This window comes from Barbatula barbatula, assembly GCF_947034865.1.
Source record: "Barbatula barbatula genome assembly, chromosome: 16".
Classification (NCBI taxonomy): Eukaryota; Metazoa; Chordata; class Actinopteri; order Cypriniformes; family Nemacheilidae; genus Barbatula; species Barbatula barbatula.
In genome coordinates, this window is record NC_136779.1 from 9,954,715 (window position 1) to 9,982,671 (window position 27,957).

At 37.7% G+C, this 27,957-nt stretch overlaps 1 protein-coding gene across 1 annotated transcript; it reads left to right on the forward strand.

The window, feature by feature from the left end:
* Positions 1 to 1,500: 1,500 nt before the first annotated feature.
* Positions 1,501 to 27,885, forward strand: mkxa (mohawk homeobox a). The gene is made up of 7 exons (XM_079475903.1): positions 1,501 to 1,605; positions 2,351 to 2,630; positions 4,397 to 4,556; positions 5,925 to 6,078; positions 9,708 to 10,037; positions 25,456 to 25,489; positions 25,748 to 27,885. The coding sequence occupies exons 2-7, from the start codon at positions 2,455 to 2,457 to the stop codon at positions 25,938 to 25,940; spliced, it is 1,047 nt and encodes a 348-aa protein (XP_079332029.1). The 5' UTR covers positions 1,501 to 1,605; positions 2,351 to 2,454; the 3' UTR covers positions 25,941 to 27,885.
* Positions 27,886 to 27,957: the final 72 nt, after the last annotated feature.

Genomic DNA, 27,957 nt, shown 5'->3' on the forward strand with positions numbered 1-27,957 from the left:
TACAAATACAAAATCCCCGAAAGAGAACTAGGTCCTTAGATAAAGCATCAGTACATTTTACAATGGCACTTGAGCCGTTTGAGTCAGCTAGCTCACTAAGGATTTCGACTCTCTTTTTTTTGCTCTGTGACAATTTCCACTGTTAAATGTGTTACACAAAAAGAGCTGAACCGAATGAAATTATGCTTAAATAAGACACCTAGTTTAACACCCAAAACACCAGACGACATGGTCAAGTGCACTTAAAGGTCATTACCATGAGGTTCACCCTGCACATTATCTCTCCCTCTGACCACACTGGGCATCCCATGGTATAAACCACAGTTTGATATGACCTGCCGCATTAAACAAGAATCTGCTGTCACGGTTACCCTGGAGATCGCACTGCTTTTGCGGGCACCCACGCGGTAAGCTCCCGACAGACATGGGACAGTAACGGAAAGGAGGACATCATTTCTTTGGTCGTTAGTGGCCGAGCAACACTTTCTTTTTCTCTCCGCGAATTAAATTCACGAGGAGAGTGAGTCACCCGTGTGATGTCCGGGCGAGTTTCTTCATTAAATAGGTAAAAATACACCCAAATAAAAGCAAACGCGCCAATTATACGAGGCGTAAGGAGCGCACATGTGCCTCCGAGCTTAGTCACTTCACCTCCAAACACTACCCTGAATAAACCAAAAAGACAAATGGCGTTCAATCTGATGTGTAAGTAGTGTAATTTAAGAAAATGAGAGGGTACCAGAATCGATGCTCGCGAGGGAGCGCACGCAAACACGCGAAGTCTCCAGATAAAGCATCGCACGTGGCGTTGATATAATTAATTTGTTTATATATTGGTTTATAGAGGTTCTTAAAGTGAACTGGAATAGAAAGTAATTGTAGACCTCGGTAACGCTGTTCGGAAACGAGTTCGCTTGTTCAATGAAGTGATTCCGCTCTCAAATGTTAAGACAATAAAATGAGGTCTTTGGGGATTTGCTGTTCTCGTGAGCGTTTTGGTGAAAGAGGGGAAATCAGACTTCCCCGCTATTATAGGGAACGAAACCATATTTGTGACAAGAAATAAAATCACGAATTAACACATACGAGTTCATGTCGTATCGAAAACATAAAATTGTATGCGTTTATTCGCTAAATAATTGTCTTTGAACATCTCATTTCAAGATCAGATCGGAGGTCGTGTGTTTTCCACATAAGAGTCCAGTCAAGCTGCTTCTGATAAACTGCGTCCAATCACACCGGCTCTGGCTGATATTAGTAACTCTATACAACTGTCGTGCAGTAGGGTGATGGAAGCGATCCAGACGTGGACTCGCACAAGGGAATACTCTGTTGCACTGGCTGTCTCCCGGTAGCCTCCCCCTGCCGGTCCCCGGAACCGGCATAAAACAATCACGTTATGTTCGCCGTCTGAGCGGCTTAGCTGGGAAACACGAGACGAGTTGTTTATTCACGTTCCCGGGCGCGCTTGAATAAAGCGTAGAGGCGAAAGCGGTTCGTGCGGTTTGCGCACAGGATCTTAGAGCAGGGAACATGTGAGAGGGGAATGGGAAACTGGAAACTGGATTACACTTTACAGAAAGACGCAGAAGGGGAGCTTGTGAGGTACAGTCAATTATCCTACATTTCACTCATCTTTTCGGTTTGCATATGACTTTTGCGTGTTTTCACTTAATGCAGTCGTGTCACCATCAATGAACTATTTTGCAGTGAGAATTGTAGCTCAGTCCGTGTGTGAAAGAGATGCTTTTTAAAGCTAGATTTATTTGGTTAATTTCCACCAGGACGCCGTGGATTGTATAGGCTTGTTCCTAAATCGTTTTACTTATTTTCATATGGACGTAAGAAAAGTAATGTAAAATGTAGAAACTCTAAATAAAAATAGTTTCATTTAATACATTAAGTAAAATGGGTGTTAAAGCATTATTATCGTAGCAAAATCTTATTTCCCTGCAAATGCATTATGTTTTCTCTTGTTTGATTTGTTTTTAAACACGTTGGGTCATGAGCGCTATAATAAAACGTTTCGGGTCAAAAACGTATCATTCATAATTCTCATTCTGCATGACCACAAATAATCTCTAGTTTACAGTAGTTTAAAAGTTGTTAGAGTTAAATACGGTTCATTCAGTTGCTATCCTTACTCAGACATGCTTCAGACTCACGCGCTCTCTCAAAGTTTCTGTTTTGTTTTGGTGCGCAGTCTGACAGTTACAAGGGAGCGTTTGGACGCATTTCACAGATTATTATAAGGTACAGAGTAGATCCCTAAAATTATGGTTTCCACGAGTATGTTTGGGATAACTCGAGGGTGACAGTCAACAAAATTTCATCTTATTCTGTTTCACAGGATTTTGACAAGAACTCTGCGCAACGGCTCCATTGAATAGGACATATATTGTTGCCAAGGCGCTTTCAGCGGACACAGGGGAAAGAAGGACTAATAAACCAAAGATGAACACAATTGTGTTTAATAAGCTAAGCAGCCAGGTTTTATTCGAGGAGAAGGCGAATGAGGTCGAGAGAAGCAGTAGAAATTATTTAGAAGTGATCGATGGACAGCATCCGGACCTGCTCGCCAGCAGCCAAGTCATCAAAGACAGCTCAGCTATCCGACACAGAAGACCTGGGTATGTCTGAAACTGAAGTGTGTCTTTTTACAAATGTATTCCAAGACTCTTTGAACAATTTATTTCACTCGAATGAATACGCTTAGATGTGACCATAACATTACGCATCTTTGGTTTTTAATAATGGAATCATTCTTTTGACAAGATAAGTAACTGGAAAAAGACAGAATTGCGCATTTAACGCTGATCGTCTGTGCACTCAACAACTAATGTATCCAACATTGTAGTAGAGCAGAGAACATTGGTAAAGATAAAGTCGATCATTTTAGTGCCAACGAAAACTGTCCAACTGCTCGATGGCATTTTTTCTAACGGTTGCGCACATTTATGGTAAGAAATCGTGTGCTTTAAATGAGTGACCCCTTCGCTTTTTTTCTGATCTACGATAGCCTTCGTTGTGGTTTTAAAAAGAGATTCCTAGGAAATTAATATTCACAGTTCAATTAAGTCGCTGTCGATGGTGCTGAATTAACACACTGTTGCGGTTCGGGTACGTCAGGTCATTCGTGTTCGGTAGCAAATTTAAAACACGTCCAGGTCTGTTTCTAATAAATAAACATTTCCTTCAACTTTATGTGTGGTCCAGTCAATCATGAATATTTTCTGTACTGAGGATGCAAAAGATCATCCTCTATTTGCCCTCCTCCCCAGATCCGAACCCGAGCGCGTTCAGTGCGCACCGCCTCATCCGCCTCAAGCTGTTTACCCCAACCTGCGTTTTTTTTTACAGACGACACAGTGGTTCCTTATTTTATTACGATGTACAGCTACACCGAATCTAAAAGTGATGTCTTGTGAACTGCTAAACCTGTGCAAACATCCTCCGCTGCGGGCGCGTCTGGCTCGCGCCTATAAGGTCCGTTTGCGCGTGTAAGGAGAGCCAGTAGGATAACACTACAGCTGAGCCGGGTCTCCTCAAGGGGAATATCAGTGCTAATGAAAATTATTAGAACAAATACAGAGGTGTGTTTCGCCGATATCGAGAACAGGGATAAAAAACGTTTAAGGCTGTTAATACAGATCTGGGTTACAAGGAAAATATTTGCTGAACATGAACCACGGACGGGCGGATAGAAAATATGTTAAATGTGCAGTCAGATTTCTGGAAGATAACAAGGTGATATAACAGCGCCATACTGACATCTACAGGTTTAAACAACCAGCTTCTGTATGTGCGCTTTAACTTGTGTTGAGAGAAAAGCTTGATGTTACTAGTTTTGGGGGTTTTTAGCCTCTCAGCATCCTCAGGAGATTACAGATTTCAGACTATTTCACTGGAGTGTGCAAAAAGATGTTGTATTGATTCATTTATTGTGTTGGTGTGGATGTCAAATTAATCTGATTAAGAGAGGTAATCAATTTATTGAATAAATACTTCATTTTAGTGAAGAAGACAGTAAAAACTAAAGACCTTTCCTTCACAAATGGCAGCGTTTTTAAACTGTGTTTATTTATTTCAACCAATAAAAAGAATGACAATTAAAAAAAACACATTTTAACTTAGAGAGAGGGAAATAAACGGGTTTAACGAAGGCTCTTGCTACAGGTAATTGCTAACAGAATATTAAACTATTTATACTATTATATTAATAAATTATAATAACAAACAGCTTTGCTTTTTGCTTTTATTTTCTCATCGAGTCATTTTCTGACAATTTTACCAATAAAGAGCAAATACCACAGGCTAAAATTGAAATGAAATTTATATATATTTGTTATAAATATAATATAAGTTATTTGCCGGCTCACAGTATGTTTCTCCACAGGTCTCGTCAGAGCTCTGGCAAAGTACGACACAAACGGCAAGCTCTGCAGGACATGGCCCGGCCTTTGAAACAGTGGCTATACAAGCACCGGGACAACCCTTACCCCACGAAAACAGAGAAAATCCTTCTCGCACTTGGCTCACAAATGACACTTGTGCAGGTGAGCAAGTTCATTTTTCACAGCTGTTCCATAAGCTGTGCATCTGCTCACTAGCCTCAAGTAGAAATCTTGCTGAAGTGACATTTCATTTTCTTTATATATAAAAACGCAGGTGTTCAGTGCAAAAGCACATGCGGTCTAAGGCTAATATGCGTTTTATCCATATTCATGACACGAGGTAGTGACAGGGTTTTTGGGGCAAAATTTATTTAAATTCCTTGTGTTTCTGGCTTGTCTTCAGCTCTTTGTGTCTTCCTGTCTGTGTGTAAGTATCAGTTTCTGTGTACATATCTGTCACCGGCTCTGTCTCTGTATACACAAAGACATAAACATGTTCTCTAAATTTGTTAAGGATGGGTCCAGGCTGAAGATGCTATTCTGGATGACCCTAGAAAACATAATCTGGTTTTAATATTCATGAAAAGGAACTATTTATTTATTCAAAATGGTGAACAGGCTGCAATGCAATTTAGAAAAAGGGCTTACATATACAAGCTATACCTGGTACTGACGTTTAATGACTTAAATAACTTTTGCCATTTGCGAGAGTATTATTTATTTTTTACCCAGAAATGTTGTAGAGACTCTAAACCACACACATTCTCTAACTGCCGATGATAACCATACACATCCTCTATTATCTCAATGTCCCATCAGATTGTGTACGTTTCAACTAAGCGTCTTCCAACAGAAAGTAAGGTTGTTGGTTTTCGAGGACTTTATATTCTTTATATAAACCAGACGTCAGAAAGTTCAGGTCTTAATGTCTAGAAACAAATGGCACAGAACAGCGGCAGTCACAAGTGGCTTGGAGTCTATCAGGCATGTACGTTTTTCTACTGTAACATCAAATGGTCTCTGTGAAATGGAGATGGCTGGGTTTAATATTGTTTTTATTGCAAAAACACAGACATTGTGCAGAGGAAAAAGAACATTATTAGGTGTGAGTGGCAGAAGCCAGAATAAGCTACCAAGTCTTCACCGTCTCAGTTGGAAAAGCCTTAATGCAATGTTTCATTCACAATGTTCCCAACAGGAATATCTGTGTGTGGTAAACATTACCCTACTAGTTTTTCTCTGGTTTCATAATGTCCTGATAAATAAGAGAGTATCTGGGTCATTTAGTCCTTGCGCAAGTGTCTCTGTGTGGGCTTGTTTTGGTCTTCATATCAGGCGTTTTAAACAGAAAAACAGATGAATGAAACAATTCAAAAAAAGTTTTTTGTTTCATGTATAAACCATCAGTGCATGCTTTGTAATTTTGTTACTACCCACTACAGGTTACAAAGACATGACCTGTACGTGCTTTCTTTGGTATTTATTAGTCAAATTTCCTAATTTCCATTCCAACATTCTTCCTCTTTCCAGGTATCAAACTGGTTTGCAAATGCTCGACGACGACTGAAGAATACCGTCAGGCAGCCTGATTTAAGTTGGGCTCTAAGAATCAAGCTTTACAACAAATACGTCCAAGGCAATGCGGAAAGATTGAGCGTCAGTAGCGACGACTCTTGCTCTGAAGGTAAGACTCTTTGCTTGCCAAACTGACTAATATTCACAGAGGTGCCATTCAAGACTTGGGGCGGGGCTTATGTGAACATTTAAAGGAAAAGTGTGTGATTTCTGCACCTCTAGAGTCTCCAACTGAAACTGCAGTACAGTTTTTTAGACAAAAATTGGTCCCACTCGTATAGGTTGAGCCAGTTTGGCCTTGTTGGGATGCTCAGACAAACAAAACAATGTTGATCAACAAAAAGCTGTATTTATCAATGCTGGAGTTGAGGGCACTTCCTTTTCAAGGTGTGTTGTGCACTGTAAAACCTTTCTGCACCTCTACATTTACATGGAAATTTTGTTCTTCAGCAGTTTTGCCAGTAACATACTGTTTATTTAATTTAACAGGAATTTTAAATTCCTGTTAGTTTTGTTTTCAATTTGAGTTAAACTTTACTCTGACCAAAATTAAAACAGCAAAGTTTTACAATGTGGTTATGACAGGTTCAACATATGTTTACAAGCATGGCACAAATATAATACATATTTAATTAACACTGTCACTGCATGAGTATCTACACACTATGCAAGTAAAAGTTCTATTTAAACAATAAACACATTGTTTTGTATATTAAGCAATATTAAATCTACAGCCACTGTAAAAAGAGAGAACATTTCGAAGACCATTTTCAGTTTTTCTGAATTTGATTTCTGATCAAAATATTCAAAATATTGTTTCTATTTGCATTTTTTCGCAGAAAATGAGAGCTGGAGAAACAGATCAAAATAACAGAAAAAGATGCTCTGTATTTTTTCTGACCTCAAATACGGCAAAGAAAGCATGTTCATATTCCCTTTTAAGCAATACAACAATAATATTTTGTATTTAGGAAAAGTTAAATGAAATATGTGACGATCTCCATTTTTATCACAGTTCTTATGTGTCTCGTCATTCTGTCAGTCTTTCACATTGCTGTTGGATGACTTTATATAACTCCTGAGGTTTGATTTTGTTAAATTTCAACAGAATCTGGACTGCAATGGCCAAATATATCTTGAAATGAAATTGATTGAATGAAAATGTGGGGTGGTCTCCTAATTCTTTCCGTGGCTGTATAATCTAATATTAAATTAAATGTCTAATATTATTCTACATGTAGCTGAGACAGGGTGCTTAAACATGGATGTTTTATTACAGTGCAACACTCTAAACATTTTATAACTGTAAGAGCTGTAAATCAGGGTGGGGGGTGTATTGAGAGTAATGCTCGTGTGTGCATCCTCCCCTGTGTTTAACTTCCCCAGACAGACTCACAGACAGTCATCCATGCTGTGATTAACACTCCCCAATGAGGCGTCAAGACTCCACCACAATACACTAACGTGCACTTAAAACACACACACACTCAAGTTCTAGCAAACTCTCTGCAGGCACTGTAAGACATTCATAAGAACAAATATATCATTCATGTGTACACAAAAAATGAACACAAAACACATACAGGCAGGTTCTTTTGACTATGTTAGCGAGGGCATCTCCTTAACTTCCGTTGATTTCATACCAGGCTAGTGATATTCTCCATCTCTTTACATTAACCCTTATACAAACCTGCTGACGAGCTGACATTTTTCACTATAAAAACTATTTAAACATGAATAAGCTGAGTGTTAGGGCCATTTGAAACAAAACAGTTTAAAATAAAGAGAAAAAGTCAGTGCGTGACATGTTTCGTGATATTTCTAAGCATGTTTAAAAAAATTATGGCGCATAAGTATAGCCATAGCTGCACTAACAAACACACCCTGTATTTGGTTCTTTGATAAGGTGTTTTGGAAGAGGACACACACATAGGTTAGAAAACGAAATAACAGTCTGTGCCTCTCACATGTGTCTCATTCTAGAAACAACTTCTCTAACACTGTAGAACGACATAGACAAGCCTAACCTTTGACCCCTGACTCCATAACCTCCTGGTCAACTCTAAAGTTTCCATGGAAACGTTTCTTCGGGGAGTCTTGCTTTTACATGCCAGTATCATTGCATCTTTGTCAGAAAGCATGTTGATATTTTATGGTTTTGGTGCCGTTTGCCATTCAGCCAAATCTAAAACAATATAAAGATATAGTTTGAAATATCTTTTTAAATAAAAGAGGATAGCTGATTTGACGCCACAAATTTTGTGATTACAAAAATGTTGCGATTACTGTCAAAGTGATTTTTCCAGCTTATTAAAGATAAAAAATATGAAACTGCAGCATGCAAGCTTAAACATTACTTTATCTATAGTCTTATTTACAGATTAAACAACTGTATTGTTCCAACATCTGTTGTTGTGGATGCTTATATAGTTATCATGATAGTTTATAGTTACTCAAGTAAAGTGTGTTTTTGTTATACTACCTATCATGTCATACAAGTTGTCTCGTACTACAGGTATACATATCAACTACAATATTCATATTTCAGTCACAAAAAATAACAAGTATGTTCTCATAGTTGTTTAGAGGGAGAGTTTTGTTATGCAGACGTTTCATCAGGTCTGTCATTCCCGTGTCTGGCCTCAGTAATTATATGCTACACAGAAGATCTGAGCTTCAGACACACTCTTCACACCTCTGAGTCAAGATAGAGCATTGCTGTGATATCCCAGCTCACTTAAGAGGCATTCACTCGCACAATCCTGACCTCGTATCCTAGGAAATATTGCGTTTGTGTGAACTGAAGTGTGTTTACTTTTGTTTCCTACATTATAGCATGGTCGTCAGGGCAATGTATGAACCACAAAACCTTCTGGAAATCAAAAATATAAATTATTCTGTTTTTGAATACAGTACAAACCTGGTTTTATGTTTCTTATTGTAGATCTTGAACTCAAATGTTCATGTTTTACCACCAAACAAAAATGTACTCGCCTTCTTGACATTTTAATCCTGGATAAATTGCTTTCCTCCGCAAAACACAAAATAATATTATATATATTATAGTTTGATGAATGTTGGTAACCAAAAAAAACTTCTTTTGTATAGACACAAAACCAGTGCAAGTCAATGGGGACCTGTGTTTTTTGTTTACCAACATCCTTGTAAATGTTGTGTTCTGCAGAAGAAAGAAAGTCATAAAGATTTGAAATGTCAAGAACGTGAGTAAATGAGGACGGAGTTTTCATTGTGGGGTAGACTACTACTTTAAGTATGCAGAATTGCCCTCATTTATTCTTGATTTACGTGTTTTGAATTGACACTTTAAACTTAATTTAAAATTAAAAACTTTAATTACCACAAAACTTAATTTGTTTTGACACAGAACGTGTTTTATTTGGAAATGTCAAGCAAAGCCATTCAAGACTCAAAAACTCAAAGCTGCTTTGCTTCAGCCTCTGCAGCAGTGATCAGTCTGTCAGCGGCAAATTTTATTCAACACACTCACTTGCCGGAGGTGGGAGGCCTGTGTTTTCAATCCCTGTAATCCAATCAAGAGTTTTCAGTCTGCTCCAGAAAAATATGACCATGTCTCTCCCTGCTGAGAGGGGTGAAGGGCAGGAGATCAAAATATTGACTCATATAGTTCAGTTCTATTATTCATCTGATCTCTATCTTTAATGTGTTCTCAAATGTGTATTGACACATTTTTACCCATCCTCTCTGCATCACTTCCAGATGGTGACCCGGCAGCACGCGTCCAGAGCGGAGAATTCAGCAAGCCCATGTACCAGAGCGTCATCAAGAAAGAGGGCGGGGCTGTGGGGGCGGGTCTTCGAGTGGCCGCTGAAGCGTCTTTATCAGACGATTACGTGTCTCCGCCCAAATATAAGAGCAGCCTGTTGCATCGTTACCTTAACGACTCGCTCCGTCACGTGATGGTGGCCAACGGCGTAATGGACGGGAGGAGGAGGAACCACTCGGGCTCCTTTAGCTCTAATGAGTATGATGAAGATCTGCTGTCACCGTCGTCATCAGAGGCGGAGGCCAATTTTATCTACAGGACTGGTGAGTTTTACATTCTTTCCCAGAGTGCTTTTGTGTGTGTGTAGTTTTATCTCTTTTGTTTTGGTGTGGACGATGGGCATCTTGAAGCTGTTTCATGAGCCCAGTATCAGCTGTGTTTGTGACCAGGATTTTCGCTCCTTGTTTCGCAACTAGAAGAGTATGTTTTCTCTGAGACACTCACAAAATTTCATAAAGCATTGCATTTTAACTTGGCACGTATGTATTCAGAAATATCTTTTTAATAATATGATAATAGTGCTAGGTTAAAAACAGGTGTAGTTCAATAGTTCAAACGATGTGCACGTTTGATAAAAAGTTGAAGGTTATGCAAATTCAAATTTGCTCCTGCCATGAAATAGAACAACGGTAAACATAGTCCTTGTTTAGTCTCCAGCATATGAATCAAACAGAATAAATCCCTCTTTATTTATTATGACAATTACTTTCTCTCCCACGTATTAAATATGTAATATCTATTTGTGCTCTACTACACACTTTTGTGATGCATATCATGTATGTCCCTACAAGTGTGAAAGTATATATCAGGGATGGTGTACGGTGTGTAACAGGCACGTGCGTGTGTATAGTTACGAAACTGTAGTCGTGTTTGTGTGTATAAAGCATAACTCTCTCTCAGTCTCTGCGGTGTCAAGCTTTGACCCGAGGAACTTCCTCCCGAGGTCCCACAGAGACATTAGATGTATTTAACCTCAAACTACATTGCTCATCTTAAACACAGGCATGTTTCATCTGTCAGAGATGCAGATAAACCTCAGGGTGGCCTGAAGTGACTCGCAAGACAGAATCTGCAGACTTAGTCGGCATTGTTTGTAATGTTGGTTCAGTTCTGTGGAAGGAAATGTGTTAAATAAGTCTGAAAGCACAACATTTGTATTGGCAGATGGACAGAAAATTATTTCTATTTATGCATTTAGCAGGCACTTTTCTATATTTAGAAAGAGATTTTTTATAAGATCAAATTCACATCTTTGCTAATGCAATGCTCTAAAAAGTGAGCCACAAAAACACTACATTAAAAAAGTTTAAATTTGTTAAGTTATCAATGCGTGGAGTCATAGTCCTTACCGGACTTATTATACAGTAGGTCACTTTAGGATGTTAAAATACCTATTGAGTGGTTCCAGCTTTTAAAGAGTTTGTTAAAAGAGATTTTTTAAATATTTTATCTTGATTCAGGACTCTTAAATTATGTGCATTTATTTGCTTGGGGTCACTCTGCAAAGGGGGTCTGCTGCAGTCGTCTGCATGTGCTGTAGAATTCCAGGTGTTTGTGATGTTATCCTGAATCTTTTGGATGTATAAAAATGATGGATATGTATCAGGAGAGTGCTGGCAATTATTTAAGCCCTATTCATCCTTATGTGCAAGAACGTCAGGCCCTATTGATCGTTGGTATAAGAGTTTATGTGAGATGTTTTTCAGTCGACTGAGGCCGTAGAGTGCTTCTGCATGCTTTCTCTTCTCTTCAGAGCTGCAGGTTTCTTCAGGTCAGAACATTGTGTCTTTGTTCTTACAGAAATCATAACTGATAACAATGTTTGCTCCTCACTTCTTTCCTCAAATATTGTTGTTCACATCAAAGCCTCTGGGATATCGCTGCGCAATCTTTGTTTTACTTTGTTTCTCCTTTCATTTAATTTAGCCATTTCTTACTGACAAACGTGGCTTGCATTATCTGTAAATGAAAGAGATTGGTGTTTGTTTGTGTGCGTTTGCGCTTGAATCAGTTCTTCTTAAAATGCTGTTCTAGTCTTAATGATTATTTATGTGGATTTAGTTATGTTTGAATAGACACTATCTTCGCTTTGCTCTACTTCCATGGTAAATACCATTTCCTGGCTGAGGATTCTGACGGGCCCGTCAGGTAGTTGAAGTGTCTGTTTGTTATTTTGTGCATGAGCATATGCCACACGAAAGGTTTTCCACAGTTAGAGCTCACAATATCACACACAGCGATCAACATTTGCGCAACAGAATAAGGGATCAATCAGAACCAAATACAACAATAAACATTCAATTAAATTGATATTAAATTTGTCACTCAGTCGTTGGCGAAGATATGGCGTATCTTCAAGGGGTTTACATCATTTCCTCCTACGGTTTTAATCTCTCTTTGTGTGCACTATTCTCTTTTCTTCCATTTGCTTTGTTATTGCGTTCCAGAATACTTTCATAAAAACGTTCCTCAAGTTACAGCCTATATGGGCGTGAGGTTGAAATTGTAGATGTGTGGTTGTTTTCTTTTTTTTTTAATAGCTGTCTGTCTAACTACTTTGTGTTCCACTATAGTGTAGTATCTTCATACCATGTTGTTATTGTAGAACACTGAGACCTTCAGTTAAATGTAAATTGGCAAATTGGAAATAAAGTGCTATCGCTATTCACAGATCAGACGTGGCAACCTTCAGGCCAGCAGGAAAACTAAAGAAGTTATTGTGAAAACATGAATGAAATGTAGTTGTAACCACGATAGGAGTTTCATTGAAAACAAGAAGAAAACTCCAAGGTACATGCCAAGGTTCTTTATCAAATTGCTCTTTAATAGGATATTTAAGGGCAGGAATCTCGCTCCGTGCATTTAGGTCTGTCCTGTATGATATAGATCACTATGCTGCGCTGTCAGAGCGGATAAGGACTCACAGTGGACTGAGAACGTGACGGAAAATATTTTGGTGAACATTGTTGCTTCACGTGTATTTTCGCGTGTTGCATCAGAGGTTGGTTGTGGAGGAATCTCATGAGCCACATGGAAATGGGTCATGTGGGATATAAACTGCTGCTGTTGGACAGTTTACTCTGGTTATCTGTTATTTGTTAAATCGCTTTTAAGATGAACAGGTTCTTTGTGATGCATTAAGCTGGAAATTATGTGTCATTCAGGGGAGTATTTATTAATACAGGGCTGTATTTGAACAGTGTGATTAATTATTAAAATAATAATGATAATAAGATCTGTGTAATTAATCATGCTCTTTAACCCATATGTGAACTCAAGAATAAATTCCTTGTTTGTGTGCCAATAATTTAAACAAATGTGTCCCTGAAAACAGTCCCTACTGTAAATGTCTTCTTACAGACTGACATACTTTTAGCACTTATAGTGTTTACTTTAATATGTTTATTAATTATATATATATATATATAATTATATATACGAATAGTTTGGTTCCAAAATGAGAACTCTATTTTAAAAGTGTTTAAAACTCATGTTTTTTATTATGTTATCATGTTTTTGTTTTTTATTACAAAACAAACCAACTGCAGTTTGATTCATATTAATTGGAGAGCACCATAAAAAAATCAAGATTTGTTCCAAACTATTCATGTATTTACTGTAGTTATTTTCATAAATTATTCAGCATAATATAACTGTAATTATCATGAACATGTTTTAAGCTATTTGACAACTCTTAACATTATACGTCAGTGAGCTAAAATAAATTAGATAAACATGACGTGTGGCACACATTTCTTTCATATTATTGCAATATTGAAATCTGATTTTGAGGTTTTTGAAAACTACCTCCTGCTGGATTTGACTAATAACATCTACTGCGTATTATTTTGTAATGAGGACAATGATTTCTTTTCAATGAGATGATCGAGGCCACAGTGGAGAAATGACTCCGGCTGTCTTCACGCAGTCTTGCTCTTTCATAGTTCGAAAGTTACTTTTCCATTGTTAAGAATTTTATTCCATTGCCCAGAAATATAAAAAGTAGAAATTCTTTATGTGTTTGTGATCTGTAATGAGAGTAAAAATAACAGCCTAGAAATTTTGCCAAAGACAAAAAATTTGGTTCGCTTCTCTTTTTCCAAGCAATCCTCTGGCTATGCTCAAGCGTGTCAGGCGTGCGCTGTGAGACACGGTTCTTCAGAGAAATGAGAGCGTCACCTGTGTTTTATGACATAAAAAAAGACCTTCTCATTCAAGGTCAGTGGACATTAAACAGAGTCAGGCGTCAGAAATATGTTAAATGAAAACAGAGACGTTTGACAAGGCCGTGGGGGACTATAGGTGCCACTGCCTGTCACTTTAGTAATGCAGAATCACTGGACTTATTCCACCAAGAGGATATGCTTTAAAAATATTTGTTTAATATCTCAACTGAAAGTTATCTGGACGACTTTTTAGGCCGGTCCCACTGCAAAACTACACGAATTATTCAAATCTCAATGCAATAGGTTATTTAACAGGCTAAAATAGGAGTGCATAAATTTGCCCGTTATTAATGTGCAGTCTGTGTGGTGTTCATCTGATGATTGACAGGCCTGTGTGTGTACAGCTGGAAACATATACAGTACATTTTTATTGCTGTTTTTGCACATATCCAACCCCACACACAGTACATAAAAACATCTGAAGTCCAACGCAATTAAAGTTTGAGAAAGTCTCTCTCTCCGAGCACTACGGGCTTTCACTAACATGTAATTTTAGGGTTGTTTGACAGTGAGAAACAGTACAGGGAGAAGGATTTATAATTGAGAAGAGATGCCTGGCAGGAATGTGTCATTTAAAGAGTACACGCTGAACTGCCTGATTTACGGTAGCTGACTGCTCGCTGACCACACAGAGCAACAGGACGATATTTGACACAGCTCAGCTGTGAAAATCTCACATCTATTGAAATAACGATCTTTCCCTTTTCTGTCTCTCAATGCTGTGTTTGTTCAAACGACTGTCCGTGAAAAATTATAATAATTTAAGGTGTGAAACAAGCATTCACAAACTGAGGGTACCTTTAGACGATTGACTGAAAACTGAAAAGGTTTTCATTTGCATGTTTAGAAAAGTTTAACCTAGAGATGGCATTGCTGTCAAAATGATCCGCGACTGGTGATGTCGCACTATAGATGGTTTCAGCGGCAACAACATAAACAAATGTTATGTGACACAAAGTTAATTTCTGGTAGACCTCCCCAAAGAATCAATACCTGCTCCGTTTTTTTATTTAATTGAATACAATTAATACACAATCAAATATTAGTTTAGTTTAATCGTGCAGCACATGTGTTTGATGAAGCCATCTATAGACTATACACATAATTTGCCTTCAAAATGTCATGTAAATAAATGGCCAAAACATTGGAAATCAGTGTTGTGTAAGGGCCTGGACTGTGTGGTTAGTGAATAAGATTTGCACTGTAAGTATAGTATGTTTGGCTTAGAATCATAGTTATTAGTTAAGTAATATTTCTCTCCTCACACGGGACAAAAAACTACACCAGTAAAAGATGAGCTGCATGAAAAGAAAGCCATCATATATAGTTTTAGGGTCATTATAAATGACAACAGAATGCCGCCATTGACATCAAACTGTATTCCAGAGAGACGTGTAATAAATGACTTTAGTAGACATATAACACACTTTTCATACCAACAAATGTGCTGAAAAACAGCAAGATTTCCCTCCGAGGACTGGCCTCTCGGAATAGCCCCTATTTCCCCTCTCCATCCTTCAGTAAGCAGGGAGGAGTAACTGAACGATCCAAAAGAAAGAAGAGACTGAGGCCAAGACTCTGGCTGCTGTTGTCAAGTTGAGGTCTCATCATCCATCACCATAGGGAGAGTAGAGAGAATGTTGAGAGGGGAAAGGTGAAAAACAGAGAGATGAGGAGAGGCAGATGAGGGATGAGCTGGAAATGAAGGGATGAAAACTGAACTATTGTGAAAGAAGGGAAAAAGGTGAATAACGCAGAGTTAAAGCCAAGGTAATGAGAAAAAAACATGACTCGTGTTGTCGCCTACAAAAAAATACACAGTTTGATGGGATGCGGTACTTATACAGTATTAAGAGAACAACTAGCTTCAAACATCAGATTGTTTTTGAGGCTTTGAAGTATAATTACATGGAAATATACAGTATATAATGCAAAGTTGGATACATTGTTTGACCACATTTCATCATTTTCCTGAGCCAACTAAAAAAATCAAGTACTACTCGAGGTACTTCTGTGTATAAACTGTATTTCACATATTTCTGAATTGCAAATAATCAGACTCCAAAAGCATGTGTGAGGTGAATTATGTCAGTGGTGACCGTGAGGGCTGAGGTGCAAACAGACACAGGTATATAAGAGTGAATAGCTGACAGGAGAACAGAAAAAAGTTTGAGATGAGTCTAATGGCTTTAAAATGGCCAATTGAAAGACTTCTACAGTACAATCAAATTATAAGAGTCTATGCGCGTGCGTATGTGTCTATAGCATGCTTTTGCCGTACTTTGTGCTTGGAATGGGAAACCAAAAAGACGGAGTTTTCATAAAGATAGATTAACAGATGAAAATACAAATCAGTGAATCAAAGAGCGAGAGCGATAAAGAAAGCACCAATATGCGTGTGAGCGAGCTCTGTTCAAATGCACCGAAGTGAATTTAAAGACCGGTCCAGAATTATTATTTAGTCCAGAAAACGATTACAAACCCCTGACAAACGCTGTTTATTTTTCACTCACTGTTCTTTCTAAGGTCAGGGTCGAAAGCTTTTCTGTATTTATCTCTGGGCAGAATTAACTTGCACACAAACGCACTCTCGCTCGTAACGCGAGATCAAAACAAGATTTTCCATTCTGCTTTTAGAAAGACAGCAAAATCATTTGCAGTGATTACAAAGTTGTTTGCTTTTAATCACATCAGACATTTTCCATTTGGAATGACACAAAAGCTCAGCCAAAACTGAATTTTATTGCAGTCGAAAAAAGGCTTGTGATGCGTTCTAGATGCGGTCGTATCTAAGTCTGATAACACTTTAGTAAAATGCTTTCAATATGAGTCGCTCTCTCTCTAGCGTTTTTTCTCTAGGTCTCTTGTCCTAATATACATCAGGGTGTAGATACCGGTCTGTCATACCTCAGTGGTGAGCTATGGCACGTAGCTACCATGTTTGAAGTCTGTTCGTGGGACTATACGGTACTGATACGGTACAGATTTAAATCTTTCGTCTAGCCATTAGCAAATGGCAGATCCTGCCAATAACAGCTCCATGCCAAAAACATGAAGTCAATGGATGACCTCTGTGTTATTCTGTGGTCAAACATTTGGACTCCTTGCTGTGACACCCTTGGCATTTTAACAAAGAAACTAAAGAGGAGCTTTGCAGTCTACTCTTGATCATTTTTGGAGACATATTTGTCCCAAGCCCTGGTTCATCTCTGACTTCGGTACAGACGGTCCAGCTCTGTTATTTGTTGTAATGCTTTGTGTGTTTACTGTTGTAAATGCAAGACTTAAAGGAAAGATGTAGCACGTCCATACTCACTCATGGATATGGACACAATGTCATAAAATATAATCTGCTGTACAGACTCACATACAGTAGGTTATAGAGATGTGTGCTTTTCTGTTTACAAGTCTGTCAGTTCACATTTATGCTTTGTGCCCATAATGCTCAAATGTCACAGTGTAACAGATGTTTGTTTCGCCAAACCTTTTTATAGTTGTACAATTCTATTGTGCTAATTATTGTGGTTATATTAATTTCATGTAGCATCAATATATATTTAGCAATATATATTTAGCTCAAGTAAATGTATCTATATTTAACAAATATCGGCATATTGCAAATTAACAAAGAAACTGTACAAATATTTAACATATTTTAAAAGTGATTTTCCAATTGTCACTGTCAGAAAATTCTAGAAATGTCTGTAGTTCGTCGCATAATATGACGTTTACCTTCAACAGTCCAATTGCAGCCTTTAAATTCGTGAGAAAAAGTTGTGTTGAATGTTGAGATTTTCAAAGCTTTCTTGATTTAAACTTTTCACCTCACATAATAACGGTAAAAATATGTTTAAAATATACCTAATCATGAATAACATAATAGGTATTTTATTAAATATTTCAAATTGAACAAGATTAATAAACCAATGCTGATTAAAACCAACACAGTCCAATAAAATCATAATAAATGACATGTAATATGGGTGATTTCATTTTACTGCTAACTGCCAAATAAATAAAAAAAGATTATTTTATTTTGACTTGCCCAACACAGGCAGATAGAGTAGGAATGGTTGTTGTTAGAGCCGTAATAATGTAGTGCCATCACAAAATTTTAAAACGTGAATGTAAATGTCAGCATTATCATGTATGTAAATCATTGAAGAATGCCGAGTGAAACAAGAGCTTTTCCATCCAGTGAGTCTGCTTTTTTATTCCTAAAGTTACTCCTGACGGGAGGCTTCCGTAAATATTTAGTTTATACGTAACGTTACGCTTCAACAAAGTTGAATTGTGCAACTCAAAAAATGTTTTAGTAGTGCGTGAGTTGAAACCTGTTTAAGTCAAAACTAGGCTAAGTTGTAACTTACACACAGCTGGTGCAACCGGCACCTGAAGTTTCGGACGACTCATTTTTAGTAACTGTTATGTTAACAGTAACTGCTGTCTTGAGCTCAGTGTTATCGCAGTACCTTGTGATTTCTGCGTACGAGTACTCAAAAGATTTGTGAAAATAGTTTATTTTATTTTTTTACATTCAAGCGAAACGCAAATTTTAAAAAAGAATTGTTACGTTGTGAATTCTATAGCCATATTTGATAATAAGTATGTGTATTTGGGCAGATAATAAACATATTGGCCATTCACTTGGTATTGGCAGCTCCCCCATGCACTATTGCTCTCTCTGTCTTCCCCATACTGTATTGCCACTGTTAGCTCCTTCGGCCCACCGGTCAGATCCATAGCCCAGAACATGTCAACCCCCTAAACACAGTTTGATCCATCATAGATTAATGTGCTGGGATTCAAAGGCAGTCTGCTGCTGTGTTACTCACTCAGTGGAGTTTGTGATGCTTTGTAAGAACACCAGAAAACATGTGCGGAATCAAGATCTCATTCTTCACTCGTCCGTTGGGTCTCGTGGCTCTTCTGACCACACTGACCCAGGAACAGAAGATATCGTGGATATTAATAGCGTAGCGATTACAGATAAAGCGGAATTTAGCAGAGAGGATGGAAGAATGAAGTCAGTCATGTGGCTGAGGGTCTGATCTTTTAAGACATTAAAATGAATGAAACCTCGACCGAAATTATGATGGGAAAACAAGAACCCAGATATTATGTTTAAAAAACTGTGAACGTCAGAGATGAAGAGGGGAACAGAACTGAAATTATGATCACAGTCAGAAAAATGGAACCAAACCAAAAAACAATCTCAGACAGCTTGAGATGGATTTATGTGACCAGGAGAGACAGACACTCGAAAAGCGAGAGAGACGTTATAGGATGTTGAACTGAAGTGGAGCTAGTGAGGGTAGCATTGGCAACTCTTCAGATGACTTGTGCCAAATTCATCTTAACGTCATTCACAGACATGCAGTGACATTATGAAAGAACGACATTGAGTTTTCTAAGGCAAAAGGTCAGCGACGAACAATTGATGTCTGTCGGCTCGAGTAGAATCCATTTGTCAGTGAAAGAATGTGATATTGAATAAACCGGTAATAACAGACTGAGAATACAGTCAGGGGTTTGAGGAACAGGCAGAGCTGTTGCAACAATCTTTTCTCCAGTTATTTTTTTGTGTTTTAAATGTAACAAATTTTTTGACTGGCATGTTTTGCTCTTCACTAATTCTTGTAAGCTGAAGTGACAATAATGACTCCTAAATGCAACAGCTTCTCTTTGTTCTACATGGTTGGCTGTATCTCGAGAGCTTGGAAGCAACACGTCACACTCAGTCAAATGCGTTACGGCGGATGAAAGTTGACTGCTTTTCCATTCTCGTCTGGATGGCAGCTCCAAAGCCAAAAAAGCATGACATGCTTCCCAGATTCCATTTGTCAGTTCTCTTCATGCAGCTGATAGATGGAAGATCAAATGAAAGAATGAACGGATGGATGGAGGTATATTTCCAGTTCTGACATGCATCTGAAGTGGATTCCAACCATGATGCCATTCCGACTCGGTTGTGATTGAGAGTTTGCACGGAAACAGATCTGTCGGCAGGTGTTTCCTTAGAAGAGAAATGGAGAGGCAGCGCCTCAAAACATTTGGATGGGAAGATAATCAGTACAACAAAACAAACATTACAAAATATGAGATCAAACTGTGTGTAAATCACAGGTTTTCTGTGACACAAGGAGATACATTTCCAGAGGGAGGATCTTTTTTCATGAAAGGAGTCAACTTTCACAAATCAAAGCAATCGGACTTAAACCTTAAACCTTAAATAGGACACTTTTCAGGAAATTAAAAAACATTATTGTGAATATGTTTATTATATGTATTTTCTGACCATATGTAATTACTTTAAAAATATGTTTTACTAATCTTGCGAAAATAAAATGTTCTCAAAAAGAAAAGCATGCACATGGATGCTGCTTGTATATTATTATAGTACAGTTTGTTCTGAATACAGTGCAATGCGCAATTCATAATAAACTAATGTCAGGACATGTCAAGTGAAGGGCCCCAAAACACCTTCAGACCCAAGAGGGTTAAACATTAAATATTACATTAAATATCTGCAAAACCTACAACCAAAAGTAATTAAAAACATGATAAATGGAGCTACAACACTTAAGTCTGACAGCAACGATAAACAAAAGAAATAAATAATGGTACTGTAACACTTTACAATAAGGTTGTATTTGTTACAGTAAATGCTAATAAACTATGTTGATTATAATTAGTTCATGTTACATAATTGCATTCACTAATGTTATTACACGGCTCGTTGGAATGCTTGATTCTGATTGGCCAGGCGCGACATTTGCAGGTTGGTTATTCCCAGATAACAACCGTTCAAAACAAAAAACAAGCAGATCATTTTGACAGGTTTTTTGGACAAATTAAATAAAAATATGGCTTTCATTAACATATATGACATATTATTGACAAAAGATTAAACAAAATTGCCTGTTTGTGACATTTGAACATCGTTTTTACCTAAAAAACGACAGTAAATGGCTTTTCCACGCAGAAGGTCTACATTCGCAAAAAATGAGCTAATAAAATATTTCAAATTCACATTTCATGTCCAGTTTTTCTCACATGTGGCAAGCAGCCGTGTAATAAGCAGGATAATGTACAAGCAGCCGGCTGTTGGGTGAGATATTATTTCTTATTTCCGCGATAACAACCGGCTGCTTGTATATTATCTCTTACTTACTAACAAAAAAACATATTGTAAAGTGTTACCAAAAGTAAGTTTACGTTAAACTGCAGGTTAAGAAACCCACCAGTGCCTGTAGAGTTTCTACTATATTCTGCATTTGACAAGCACACATTCAGCATGTATAACATCAACTGAACACTGTTTTAATTCATCTTAAATTATAAATTATAATTATGTAATAATTATTAAAAAGATTTGTCCAGTCAATAGCTGTCCTTCTTCTCTAGTATTTTTTTGTTTTTTGTTCATCTAGCAAACAGAGAACAGAAAGATCAATGTGTTCTTCATGTTAGACAATGAGAAGGCCATTTTCTTTATCTGAGTAATCTCTGCGGCAGATTCACTTGATTACGGTACTGACCCCAGTTCAGGGTGAAAGTCTAGATAAACTTTTGAAAAGCGTTAGGAACAAAGTCATGTGTTATTTCTGACTAAAAGAGGAGCAGATGCTGAGATAATTGGACTTTTTGTGTCTTGGCAGATCTCGTACATGCAATATTTGTGCATGTGGATCTGTATCTCGAAGCATTTATTTATTCCTTGTGCATCAGATCAATTATCTGTCAGCGGTTGCTGCACTTGTGTGTAATGTTATGTCTGTTTGTAGCACCGTGTGCGTGTTTATTTGTCTGGCTAATTGAAAGCAGTTGTGCAGCGGTGAGCAGAGAGCGCACAGCGTGTTGCTGACCGTGCAGCATATTGAACCAGGCAGGTGCTCTCTGCTCGACGTCTTTCAGTACCTGGCGGCGACGGACAAATATTGTATTGTTTCTAGCACTTTCTTCTTTCAGTTCACATTTCCTGTGGTGTTGCTAAGTGCGCTGAGGCCTTTTCAGTCCATTGGACTTCTTTTACTCTGCAGCGCAGCAATTTTATGAAGCATCGCACAGGTCCCACAGCTGACAGCCAATGGAGACGTTCAGTAGCAAAGAACACAGAGCTTCGAAAAATATAGAAAAGTCCTCCAGAAAAATAGTAACCGCTAGCACATGGAGATTTATAGAGGATTTATAATTTCTTTGGCACAGCAATTGTTTTTAAAAATCTGAGTTTTAGATGTTTTAGGCAGCCGCATTTGGAAATTGTAGTGGGTCTGCATCCAATTTATAGCTGCGAGTTCTCCTGAGGGATTGGAGGGGGGTAGAGTCTCGGTGTGAATCCAAGAGCTGCGTCGCCTGATAAAACCCGCAAATGCTGTAGCATACTAGCATCAGCTTTGCGAGTGACAGTTTTAGCCACAGATGCCACGCCCATGGACCGCCCACGAGCCATTGGAGGCTTATTGCATCCAAAAATCCAATGTGCTTCTTAAACTTTTAAGCTATTTTCTGGCAACTTTAAGGAGTAATAGGAAACAAGCATTATTATAAATTTGTTTTATTTTAGTACCATTGTTGATACAACATACTAGGATAAAATAATAATAGGAACATATAAAAACAGCTTGATAGATTTACATTTCAGTCAGCAGTTTCTAAGATAAGTCTAAATAGATTAACTGAGTAAGCATCAGTGTGGAGCGGGGTTGCCAAGTCTATAGCTTTTTTTATGTTGCCATGGGTTGTTTTGTATTCTGCAGATTTAAGGTTTGATGATTTTGATCATTTGTTTGTAAAAACTGTGTTTATGATTACTACTATTAACAAAGGACAAGAATACATTTAAAAAGATTATATTTGAATTTTCTGCACACAGGCCTTCATCAGGGCTAAAAAGTTATGAATACTACTATACATTGATTTTCAATAAAACAATTGTGTCTAATGTGTGACTGCAAATTATGTATTTTTGACATCGGACTGGCATATTTTGAGATTTGTAATTTGTGCAGGGGTCTATTGGGTGGTTATGATTTGGCCATTGAACTGGTTTTGTGATGCATATCTCCTCCGTGTCAAAGGAGACATTGACAGTAATGATCAAGTTTCTGCCAGATATCAGAGAGCAGCGGGAATTATTTTTATTTCTCTTTATCAATCTTTTATTTCCGTTTCTAATGAGTCCATCTGTGTCTCTTCTCACCTCTTCTCCTCCCTCTCCCCTACATTTCTCCTGTTACTATCCATCAGGAGATTCATACGTTATTTAGATAATTAGAAGTGATTATAGATCATGATTTAGGAATGAGGAACTGGGGGATTTTCTTGTCTTTGCTTGTGAGGGCTGTGGTCGTCATTAGAAACCAGTTCTGCATCTGCCAAGAACGTAAACATTGAGCTTCTATCACTACAGTAATAATGTCAAGCCAAAACATTTATTACAGTAGCTCAATCAAACAATCTGAATAATGTCCAATTTAAATTCTTATTTGGCACCAGAGATGGTATTTCTTGGACTGTGAACTTACATTTTCTACAGTAGCACATTCTAAGCAGTCTTTTTTGTTTGTATTTATTATTATACAGCTAAAAATGAACATGTCTGAGCCAGAACGAGACATGAAGGTGGAAAGAGCAAAATTGGAAACGTGGACTTTTGGAAAAACACCAGTGTAATAATTTCAGGGTTTAATGGCATGTGAGGCTAAGGACTATACGCATTTGACAAAAAGCAGATCTAGATGTTTAATTTGTATCGAGTGTACTGAGATCAGCAAATCACACACTGCTGAGAGAAACCGCTTATCTATCATGGAACTGACAACCCCAAAACCATATCCTGTATATGGAAAGATATGAGGTGGGGACAGACAGATATTGTTTAATATTGTGGTATTGTGAGATGATTTGGACAGACACAGATATTTACTGAAATCAAACTTTAACAAAAAAAAGGTGAGATATCTTGATGAGGGATGGTTGTGTGATTATTAAAGGGACAGTTAGCCTCAAAATTTAAATTTTCTCATAATTTACTCACCCTCAAGTTGTTTTAAACATGTAAAATGTATTTGTTTTGTTAAACACAAAAGAAGATATTTAAAAAAAATGTGTGAAACAAAATAGTACTGGGGCACCATTGACTACCATAGTAGTAGTTTCCTACAATAGTAGTCAAAAGTGCCCCACAACTGTTTAATTTCAAATATTCTTACAAATATCATTTTTGTGTTCTTCAAAACTAAAACAATTTATACAGATGTGAAACAACTTGATGATAAGTAAACGAAAAAAGATCATTTTGGGGTGAACTATTCCTTTAACATGGGTTTTAAACAGGGGCTCTGTCAATAATATCATACAAAAAAAAACATGAACTTAAATGCTTTAAAGCTAAAATTCACCTAGAAGTGTCATTGTCCTGCATTGAGTCTCTAGTCACAAAAGAACACTTATACTAGTTCTAGAACTATACTTTTTCTATGCTCCTTTGTTCGTTCAATCTTCACATGAAAAACATGTTTCCTCCCAATCACACTTCATTTCTCACTGAACCCAGAACAGATCAGTGAATACTGAGATTGGACGAGGGTCACAGTTATTGTGGATTAGTGCTCATTCTCATGTAAAACTATTACCAAACACACTGAGCACAACAGGATATTTCCTAATCAGACTCACGGCAGCCTGGGGCGGTACTGGCCCACTGCTGCATCCCCTCAACACCCAATTGCCATTTGCCGCACATGTGAACGGTTTTTAAGGAAAAATTGGTTTAATACTGGCTCAGACGAGCCACTGGGGAATGATTAGGTGCTGGCCCCGCAGGTGTCCGGGCGGTGCTCCAATGTCTGTTCCGGATCCGATGGGTGCATGGGAGCAGCAGGGTTTGGGTTGGGATGAGGTAAATGCATGAGAGAGGACACCCTCCGGGGGAGAGCGGAGACATCCGGAATAAGACGTAAAGCGTTTCTCTCACTGGACAAGCGACACTGTTAAAAATGATTGAGAATGATTCAGTATCTGTATAAGATGAGACCGTCCTGCAAAATTCTGATTTAGGTGTTTTTGTGTTATTAAAAAGGTACATCTGTATGTGTGTGGATATGCATGTGTGGTAGAGGAAATCATTACCATTAAGTATTTAGTCTTAAATGTGTGTAGTTGACCTCCGCATTCAACAAATAACATGTTATCATTGTGCCAAGCATCTGGATGAAAAACATTCCACCCTTTTCAGTGTAAATGGAAACGTGAAGCTTCTCTCTCTTCCTGTCTGTTAGTGGACCACGGTAGCACAGACCTACTGTGCACATAAACAATTCTTTTGGATGTTTACTTACTGTCTTTCTCGCCCTCTCTCTCTCTCTTTCCCTGCTTGTCACATCTGTCAGTATTAAGATTGTGAAAGTGTTCTGTTATTGACATTGGCTTTGTTCTGTGCTTGTATTTACAGAGACTGTGGATCATGGATCAAATAAATGTGACAGGTGCGTATGACTGCGGCTGGCAAGCACGCGCAGGGATCTTGTTTATTTCACCCGAAAATCATTTTCCAAAACACCTCTAAAACTTGCTTCCATGTGACATTTGCAATCATTCATCATAGCATCAAGTAACACAATAGCCAAGTACTCAGATTACTTTTTTTGAGTAATGCGTAGTGTTTGCCACATTTACTTTATAATTAAAATATAAACATTAATGAAACATAATAATATAATTTTTATGCATTTGTATTTTTGCAGTGGTACACAGAAAGAGAAGGGACAGAGAAAAGACGAGACGTACTGGAGGGAGATCAACGCGGCCATGGCCCTCACTAACCTGGCGCAGCCCAAGGACACCGTCACCGCGACGACCACCAGCTGCATCATCCAGAAATCTTCGCACATAGCTGAAATCAAGACTGTTAAAGTGCCTATTCTGCACAAATACTAACACACGGAGATCTCCCTCTTCTACCTTTGGAATTTATTTGTTATTTTGAATATTGTCTATTAATTTGTGGTACTGATCAAAAATGTTTTCAGTTTGTTTTTATTGTTATTACGAATACCTTAAATGCAGCACTTGTTTAGTTCATTTGTTTGTGCGTTCCTTTTGCGTCGCACAAACATTTTTGATAAGTGTTGATGAATTGTCTGTATGTCTGAACGAGACACTTTTTTGCTATGTTAACTTATTTTGATATTAATCAGAAATTTGTATTGTATCGCACCAAAGTGCCTTCATATATTCTCGATAGAGATTGGTGAGTTTGTACAGTTAAAGTCCTTTCTGTCTTAAAACAGTTGAAATGACAAAAGAGAGAACAAGACAAGGTGGGTGTATTGCAAGGCGAAAAGTTGATGACCTTACAAAAATCAGCGCCCTCATAATTCACAAAGACACTTGCAAATGTGAGGCTGGCTCTGAATGTTTTGTCTTGATATCTCATATGGCCATGACTACGACAATGTTATGTCTCTAAAGTTGTACATTTCAACTGTCACCTGACAACAACAGCCATGAGCGGATAGATAAGTTCGGTCAGCCAACAATCTATCTGCAGCAGAAAGCAAACTCCATTGACCCCTTCATCGTCTCAATCGATCACTCCGCCCCGTTTTCTTCTCTCAGTCATGAACACGTTATAGACATGCACATTTCTCGCAAGACAGCAAGCAGAGAGTGAGAGAGAGAGAGAGTTTAAGATAGAAAAGAGACTTTAAGGTTTTGTCTGGATCTGTTTGAGACAAAAGGACTGTGACCCAAAGGGATATTTATGACGTCACTATCAGTGATAAAACGTGTGCCTTCTCACAATTCTACACAGAACAAGGTACTTTAATGGAAGAAGTAAATGAGTTGCCGAGCATTGTTTTACCCCATTCTCCCTCAGCTGGTTAGAATTACTCGTAAATTGCTGTTTACAAGAAGTACTAGAGATACTTCCATGTTTCAGAAACCATTGCAGTATTACCACATCGCTGATTCAGTGAATGTTCCAATTGTTTCAATCTCCATTTGTTTGTCCTGCGGTTTTAACTGTTTTAGTTAATGTTTTTGGTTTAACCGAGTTGTTTAACTCAGTCTTGTATTGACTGAATGGAAAGATTTCAATGCAAACACCATCTATATATTAGTTTTACAGAAGAATTTGAAGAAACTGACTCTTGTGTTGATTATTGTACTATTTGTGCCAGAACAAACACTTTTATACTTTATGCTGTTTGGTCTTTTGTTTAAAAAATCTTCACTCTTTTGTAGTTAGAAAGGCCAAAGAGATTTATTCAAACAAGCTGCTCTTATCCAACTGCCCAGTTTGCAGATCTGCACCCTTCTCTCTCTCGAATGCCTGAAAACAATTTAAAAATCAGTATTCAGAAGCACTGATTGAGACGGATACATACATGTCCATGCTTTCCTGATCAACCGAGGAGAGTCGTCATTTTTTAAGACTGTTTCCCAACTAAACGTGGAAAATGTACGGTCACAGCTGATGCTCTTTAGAATTTTCCTTTTGTCTTGCTTTGATCCCTTCACATCTCATTCGGCCTTTGCAATGAACAAAAAGAAGGATATCAACTTGAGTTTAATAAATGCTCATGTTTTTTTTACTTTTATTCCCTTACACAATCTGCTCTTGACAAAATGTGTCCGACAAAAAGGCAAAATAATTTGTGCACACTTTAGAACATCTTTAAATGGTTAAAGACTGTCAAACAGAAACTTGTTATAATAGTCTGAATTTTGTTGTTAAGTTATATTCGTTTTTTTTATTTTAGAGACTGGATGTTTATCCAATGAAGGAATGCATATCTCATTTATTATCGGATTGTTTTTTCAGGAACCTTGTTTACTTTCATAGAACATTAAATAAAAACATTTGAAGTTTTGGTTGAACTGTTGGTTGAAGATTTGATGTTACTTGGCGTTTCATTAAAGTCTGCAGTTCAGGGCAATCTTTTCAGAT

Excerpts from the sequence above, each read along its gene's own strand:
- mkxa (XM_079475903.1), top strand. The coding sequence starts at position 2,455 with ATGAACACAATTGTGTTTAATAAGCTAAGCAGCCAGGTTTTATTCGAG. Across the intron at positions 10,038-25,455 it reads CAATTTTATCTACAGGACTG|AGACTGTGGATCATGGATCA; the intron begins GTGAGTTTTACA and ends TTGTATTTACAG. Across the intron at positions 25,490-25,747 it reads GGATCAAATAAATGTGACAG|TGGTACACAGAAAGAGAAGG; the intron begins GTGCGTATGACT and ends GTATTTTTGCAG.